This window comes from Schistocerca cancellata, chromosome 3 (genome assembly GCF_023864275.1).
Source record: "Schistocerca cancellata isolate TAMUIC-IGC-003103 chromosome 3, iqSchCanc2.1, whole genome shotgun sequence".
NCBI lineage: Eukaryota > Metazoa > Arthropoda > Insecta > Orthoptera > Acrididae > Schistocerca > Schistocerca cancellata.
In genome coordinates this window covers 949,525,105-949,533,771 of record NC_064628.1, presented here as the reverse complement: position 1 = coordinate 949,533,771, position 8,667 = coordinate 949,525,105, and the positions used below count along the sequence as shown (strand labels likewise).

The 8,667-nt window shown below is 39.2% G+C and overlaps 1 protein-coding gene across 1 annotated transcript in view; it reads right to left on the bottom strand.

Moving 5' to 3' along the window:
• Positions 1-8,667, bottom strand: part of LOC126176012 (collagen alpha-1(I) chain-like) — a 1,061,651-nt gene continuing 1,052,984 nt past the window's right edge. Inside the window, exon 26 of the mRNA XM_049923130.1 lies at positions 1-2,422. Within this exon, the coding sequence (XP_049779087.1) occupies positions 2,116-2,422 (307 nt within the window). The 3' untranslated portion in view covers positions 1-2,115. The remainder of the gene's footprint in view (positions 2,423-8,667) is intronic.

The following is an 8,667-nucleotide window of genomic DNA, read 5'->3' as shown; positions in this document are numbered from 1 at the left end:
GAAAAATTATACAATATAACTCTTACTGTACAAAATACATAAAAATTTACAAAACTGAAACAAGTTTTTGCTTATAGTTAGGTCTCACTTCAGTTTACACAAAACAAACAATTTATCCAATAAAATTATTCTTTAATATAAGACAATTAATTTAAAACTATAATAACCATACACTTGTATACTTCATGTAACTCTACTTATATCTACCATGTATCACAAATAAATACATCAAACAAACATGCACAATATCTAAGTATACACTCATTCTCATTGTCAGTAAATAAATTGAGCTTTGGTATATTACCCACAGTATCTGCAGTTTACACTTGATCTGTACCATCATAATTTCTATGCACTGTTATTTCTTATTGATGAGAGAATTCTACGCTATTTCAAGATCTGAAACGAAGTATTTCTGTTACAGAACATTGTTCCAAAGATTTTTTTAAACAGTGGTGCAGTTTCGATGACGGTAAAAACAAAAGTTATGATGTGATAATAAGTAATAATGATGTATGTAATAAGTAAACTTCCATCACAACAGTATAATAGCAGCTACACACACACACACACACACACATACACACACACACACACACAATCAGAAGAATATAATACCTCTTATGAAATAGGGAGGACTGAATTAGGAAAACTGAAACATACAAAACATTGGCACAATACAATCGTCAATGTAATGTTTCATCATGCAATTTCTTGGTAAAGCCAAATAATGGACATCATACATATTATGTAGTGTATTGTCATTACCTTAAAATGGAATTGTTATCTGACAGGTAACTCTGCATGCATTATTGCTTTCATTTACACATCTGTGATCATTATTTTCTTTGTGTGTTGTAGCACATGCAGTAATCACATCTTTACACCAATGCTCCTACTGCAACTGTTAATTTAATCTACACAGCAATCCTCAAACGTGAAATATGACTCAGCCTTACAATTTCATTACTTCATTAATTAAAATGCATAGTTTGAATAGTTTATGGCACAATTTTACCCAGTCACATTATAAGTGAAAATACAAATAATTATTACACACACATTACACAATAATATGAGGAAAGATAAACAGGATAGAAAAGTCAAAGCTCTCTAGATTATGAAAGATATACTCAGAAATCTTATAGCACACCTTAGATTTTTACACAAATAACTGAGTGACAGCAGAGAAATATTTTGAAATTTATGTTAAAACCAGTTAAATATGAAAGGCTCTTATTAAACATATATAGATACAGATTTTTTTATTTGAGTATAAGTATGTGTATACAGATCAGAACAGTGTTAAATGGAATAAAAAATCAACACACCAAGAAAGATAAGTCTGTAACATAGCAATGAGTCCAGTTAGACACTATGTTTGTGCACAGAGCGATGTTATTTGTACTGCCCTTCATTGGCGCATAAAAATTACTTACTCTCAGAACACTGAAGACTTAACAGTATTCCATTTGTGACAGTACACCACAATTAGGTGTATGTTCTAAACAAAATGTAGGCCACACAGGACACAGTTCACACACAACTGACACTATCTGCTTATTTATGTTACATAAAAACGATTTCTGTAGTATGCAAGTCAGCTCACTTTTATCATGACATTATTTTGCAATGTTTATGGTAACTTTTAGCTACTGTACCACAATGTAAAATTAAGATAGTAATGATACATTCTTATAGTAAGAAACGTGTTTCCTCTAGCATCTTGTACAAAGAATATCTCTGAAAATATTAAACACTTTCTGGATTAATTAGTTTGTTCTCATTTATCATTTCACATGAAATGACACAGTCTCTTCGTCTTGTATTAAATTAACTGACATGGTATGTGATACCACTTACAAAGCTATGACTTTCATGTACAATTGAAAAAAATAAACATAAAAATGTTTGTGTTAATGCTATGAAAACTACTATACATCACTATAAATAAATTAACATGGCAATAAATAATTACAGTCACATTGTAGAAACATAAATTTGTTACTGATAACAATCAGACAATCTGAAACCAAAGAAAGCAAAATATTTCTTCAGCTGGTCGACAAGAAATAACACGAGGAACCGCTATACATGTTACAGTGCAAGGTCTGACTATTGAGGGTGGTGGTGTTTTTTATCAATATCTTTTAACAGTTCATAATAATCGTCCTCAGAGAGTGTCCTCTCGTGGTCACCTGTATCTCTTCGTCGTCGCACTCCACCTTCGCTCGTAGCTTCAATGCACAGAACTGCAAATCGGTTGTTACAGGAGAATCTCTCTTGCCCCAGAAGCCGGCCAGCAAACAGTGATGAAGCCAGTCCCACTTTATCTGTACTGCTAGAGTGCCATGCATCACAATAAGTATCCATAGCTCTCTCACCCAATGGATGGGAACCATGCCACACCATCTTCTGTGGCCTGAAAAGGCAAGGAAACATTTTGATATGTCTGATTATATCTATAGAGTTACATTTTTGTAGCATCCATATTTTAGTGTCAAGTAAAACATTTCAGACATGTAGCAATGCATCTAAAACTCAGTGCATCAGTTTAATATAATGAAGATTACTTTGAAGCAGTTTGTGATCCTTCTTGATGAGAGTGTACAAGCCCTTAAACATGCTGATTTCCCAACAAACTTTTGACCCTTTGGCTGAAAGTCAGAAGCAGGTGTGTGTTTATTCTATTTCTTTTTGTTGGGTGTGCAAAAGGAGACTACCGTTGAGCATGACATGGTATACAATACAACATTAAGTTTATTTCATGTATTAATTGGCATATCCCTTCCAGTATGGTACATGATGAGGAATAAGGTGTTTGTAATACCTACTCTTAGGGTGTAGCCAGATACTGTACGAGAAACTGACTGCAATGGGAAAACTTATCTTGAACTGTGGCAACAGTTGTCTTCTCATGTAAGCAGGAAACTTACATACAAACTTCATGTAATTGACTGTAACTATTACCGTAAAAATTCTATGACATTTTAAACAGAAAACAGGAAGGAGATATTCCACTTGCCAAAGGGCAGCAAAGAATCACAGAATGTGTGCCTATTGCTATATTGTGGTGCAGAAACTGAAGTAAAAAGATGTAAAACAATGTTGCAACCATTTGGCTAGGAGGGTTTTTGCATCCACTTACATTATATTTACAAAAATTGATTATTTTCATTGATATTGATTATTCATTGCTTCATACGTACAGCCTCATCAACGGCCGCTAACGCATATATGGGCACTTTTTCCTGTACTTTTGTTTGAACTTTGGTACACAGTTACTAAGAATTTTTTTAAAATAATTTCATGCTGCCTGCAACAGTTAGTTTCTATTCATTTTCTATATTAGCATACTGTTTTAGCCTTTAAAACTTATGAAAACACTAGATTGCTACTCACCACATAGATGACAAATTGATTTTAAGACAGGCACAACAAAAAGACTGTTGTAAATTGAGCTTTTGGCCAAAGCCTTCTTCAGAAAATGTTGGTACAATGTTGTTACCATCTTCATCAAATTTTTCAGTCTTATACAAAGGCCCCATCTTCAGACCTAGTCCCACCTTTAACCATGCTGGTCTCGTCAAAGACCTATTCTCCTTTTCCCAATCCCTGCAATCTCTTCTTTGCCACCAATACCTCCAATCAAAGCCAACCGAATCCCAACATTGAACCCTGCCTCTCCCATTTCATATCACCATCCAACCAAGCCCCCCTCCCCCACCCAAACCTAATCAACCATAGTCACTGTCCAGGAATTCCTTACCTCCCTCACCAAAAAAGCCAAAGCACATTTTCCCCAGAATTTGAATCAACAAATTTCAATGTGAGTAACTTAAACGTAGATAGCTTTGGAGTAGTGAAGCAACTTAAATAACTTAATAAAAGCGTGTTTTTCAGTCCAGATTGTATACTTATTAGATTCCTTTCAGAGTATGCTACTGCAATAGCCCCATACTTAACAAATCACTTGAAAAAACAATCCATACCCAAAAAATGGAAAGTTTCACAGGTATCGCCAAGATTCAAGAAAGGCAATAGGAATAATCCACTAAATTACAGACCTATATCATTAACGTCAATACGCAGCAGGATTTTGGAACATATATTGTGTTCTAACATTATGAATCACCTCGAAGAGAATGGCTTGTTGACACGCAGTGAACATGAATTTAGAAATCATCGTTCTAGTGAAACACAACTCTTTACGCATACAAAGTGCTGAGAGCTATCAACAAAGGATTTCAAACTGATTCCGTATTTCCAGATTTCCAGTATGCTTTTGACACCATACCTCACACATGCGTTGAAATCAAATCATGTGCTTATAGAATATTGTCTCAGTTATGTTACTGGATTTGTGATTTCCTTTCAGAGAGGTTACAGTTCATATTAACTGACAGAAAGTCAGTGAGTAAAACAGAAGTGATTTCTGGCATTGCCAAAGTCATATTATAGGCCCCCTGTTGTTTCTTAGCAGCCGTCTTAGGTTGTTCAGAGATGATGCTATCATTTATCGTCTAGTAAAGTCATCAGAATATCAAAACCAATTGCAAAATCGTTTACATAAGGTATCTCTACGGTGCAAATGACCCTAAATAATGAAAAGTGTGAGGTTATCCACATGAGTGCTAAAAGGAATCCATTAAACTTCAGTTACATGATAAATCAATGACATTTGAAGGTCACAAATTCAATTAAATACCTAAGAATTAGAATTACAAACAATTTAAATTGTAAAGAACACATAAAAAATGTCCTGAGGAAGGCAAACCAAAGATTGAGTTTTATTGGCAGACAACTTACAAGATGCAACAGATCTACTAAAGTGACTGCCTAAACTAACCTGTCTGTCCTCTTTTGGAGCACTGCTGCACGGTGTGGGATCATTATCAGATAGGATAGCAGAGTACATAAAGAGAGTTTGAAGAAGGGCAGCATGTTTTGTATTCTCGAGAAATAGGGGAGAGAGTGTCAAGGACGTGATACAGCATTTGGGGTGGACATCATTAAAACAAAGGCATTTCTTGTTGCGGTGGAATCTTTTCACAAAATTTCAATCATCAGCTTTCTCCTACAAATGTGAAAATATTTTGTTGACACCAACCTACACAGTGAGAAACAATCATCACAATGAAATAAGGAAGTCAGAATTCACATGGAAAGATATGCATGTTCATTTTTTCCGGGTGCTGTTTAAGGGTGGGATAACAGAGAATTATTGTGAAGGTAGCTGAATAAACCCTCTGCCAGGCACTTAAGTCTGACTGGCAGAGCAGCCATCCAGATGTAGATGTAGATCTACACTTGGCATCACCTTTCTTCCGCAGGCCCCTTCCTAAGAACAACAACCTTTCAGCAAAATAAAGGACAACCATACAGTCTCTAATTATTTCCTAACATATTCATCCTACCTGAAGACAAAGGTTCCACCTCTGTTCATTATGAGTCAAGTGACTACTTAGCGTAAGGCCTCAACCAATTGTTTGACTCCTCCACCTACAAACTCTGCCACAGTGACCCCATTCCTGAAGTCCAACATAATGTCAGATCCCTGCTTAAAACCTTAGGCCCTTCCCAGAACCTCTCCCCTGAAACCATTTCCCTCCTCACCCCAAGAACACCCAGCACACCAACCTTCAAAAACTCTCCAAAATCCACAAACCCAACAATGCCCCAATGTAGCTGGTTATTGTGCTCCCACTGAAAGAATTTCAGCCCTTGTTGACCAACACCACCAACCAATTTCCCAAAATCTAGCCTCCCAAATTGAAGATACCAACCACTTCCTGCACCGAGTCTCCACCATCCCCAAACCTTTAGCCGGCTGGAGTGGCCTAGCGGTTCTAGGTGCTTCAGTCTGGAACCGCGCGACCGCTACAGTCGCAGGTTCGAGTCCTGCCTCGGACATGGATGTGTGCGATGTCCTTAGGTTAGTTAGGTTTAAGTAGTTCTAAGTTCTAGGGGACTGATGACTTCAGATGTTAAGTCCCATAGTGCTCAGAGCCATGTGAACCGAACCCTTTACCTCCTGGATCCCTACTCGTCACTGATGACGCCACTTCCCTATACACCAGCATCCCTCGTGCCCATGATCTCACCGCTATTGAACACTACCTTTCCCAATGTCTGTCAGACTCCAAACCCACTACCTCATTACTCACACACCTTACTAACTTTATCCCAACAAATGACTACTTCTGGTTTGAAGGGAAAACATACAAACAAATCTGTGGCACGGACAAGGGCACCCACATGGCACTTTCATATGCCAACCTGTTTATGGGCCGTCTAGAAGAAACCTTCCTAGTCTCCCAAAACTTCAAACCCCAGGTCCAGTTCAGGTTCAATGATGACATCTTAATGACCTGGACTCGGGGCTCAAGACACACTGTCTTCATTCCTTCACAACCTCAAAGCTTCTCTGCCATCCACCTTACCTTGTACTCCTCATACCATCTCCCCTTTGATGGCTCCATCCACATCTCTGCCAACATTATACCCACCAACAGTACCTGCATTCTGACAGCTGTCTTACCTTCAATACCAAAAAGTTCATACTAGGGCGGCATATCTACAGTGACAAGAATTCCCTTGCTTAGTATGTTGAGGGTCTCACAAAGGCTTTCACACACAGGCGCTAGCTCCCAGAGCTAGTCCACAAACAGATTTTCCGTGCCACATCCCCACATACCCCCCCAGACTACCCATCACCTCCAAGAACCAGTTATGTCTTCACCACCAACTTTTCTGAACTCTTCCTTATGACACGTTATACACTCCCAAAAATAGGCTGCCCTCAACCTACAGTAATATGCTGCTCCCTCACCCTCTACCCAACAGTTTCCAACCGTCCCTTCACCCTCCTATCACTAGCTCACAGTCCAAATCACCTCACTCTCATTGCGTGCACACAGTTCTCTGTCAATGCACCAACCAGTCTTCCCCCATTCTCTGCTCCTCTCCATTTTCAGTCCTCAAGCTTCTCTTCCCCAACCCCCACCCAGCCTCCCAATGTTGTGCCTGACTCCCTAATCCTCCTGTCATCAAGTGCTCGCATATTCCACCAGACAGCACTCATTCCTCCCTCCAGATGCACCCTGCTATCCTTCCGCATACCACGCTGCACTGCTGCTTTTGTTCAATGCAAGAAATTCATTCTGGCCACAGCAGCCGGACAGTGGTCATGTGTGCATCAGGTGTGCCTGCTTCTATGAATGTGTGGCTTTTTCCCCTTCTGAAGAAGGCTTGCTCATGCGTAGCATTGTTGTGCGTGTCTGTAGCTCAATTTGGCATCTTTATGATGAGTAGCAATCTATACTTTTCATGCTGTTGTTGTGATCTTCAGTCCAGAGACTGATTCAATGCAGCTCTCAATGCTACTCTATCCTGTGCAAGCATCTTCACCTCCCAGTATCTACTGCAACCTACATCTTTCTGAATCTGCTTAGTGTATTCATCTCTTGGGCTCCCTCTACAATTTTTACCCTCCACGTGCCCTCCAATACTAAATTGGTGATCCCTTGATGCCTCAGAACACGTCCTACCAACCGATCCCTTCTTCTAGACAAGATATGCCACAAATTTCTGTACTCCCTAATTCTACTCCATACCTCCTTATTAGTTATGTGATCTACCCATCTAATCTTTAGCATTCTTCTGTAGCACCACATTTCGAAAGCTTCTATTCTCTTCTTGTCCAAACTATTTATCATCCACGTTTCACTTCCATTCATGGCCACACTCCATACAAATACTTTCAGAAACGAATTCCTGACACTTACATCTATACTCGATGTTAACAAATTTCTCTTCTTCAGAAACGCTTTCCTTGCCATTGCCAGTCGACATTTTATATCCTCTCTACTTTGACAATCATCACTTATTTTGCTCCACAAATAGCAAAACACCTTCACTACTTTAAGCGTCTCACTTCCTAATCTAATATCTTCAGCATCACCCAATTTAATTCGACTACATTCCATTATCCTCATTTTGCTTTTGTTGATGTTCATCTAATATCCTCCTTTCAAGACACTATCCATTCCGTTAAGCTGCTCTTCCAGGTCCATTGCTGTCTTGACAGAATTAAAATGTCGTGGGCAAACCTCAATGTTTTTCTTTTTTCTCCATGGATTTTAATTCCTACTCTGAACTTTTCTTTTCTTTCCTTTACTGCTTGCTCAATATACAGATTGAATAACATCGGAGATAGGCTACAACCCTTCCCAACCACTGCTTCCCTTTCATGACCCTTGACTCTTACAACTGCCATTTGGTTTCTGCACAAATTGTAAATAGCATTTCGCTCCCTGTATTTTACCCCCGCTATCTTCAGAACCATGAACCATGGACCTTGCCGTTGGTGGGGAGGCTTGCGCGCCTCAGCGATACAGGTAGCCGTACCGTAGGTACAACCACAACGGCCTTGCTGTGCTGGTACTGCGAACGGCTGAAAGCAAGGGGAAACTATGGCCGTAAGTTTTCCCGAGGGCATGCAGCTTTACTGTATGATTAAATGATGATGGCGTCCTCTTGGATAAAATATTCCGGAGGTAAAATAGTCCCCCATTCGGATCTCCGGGCGAGGACTACTCAAGAGGATGTCGTTATCGGGAGAAAGAAAACTAGTGTTCTACGGATCGGAGCGTGGAATGTCAGATC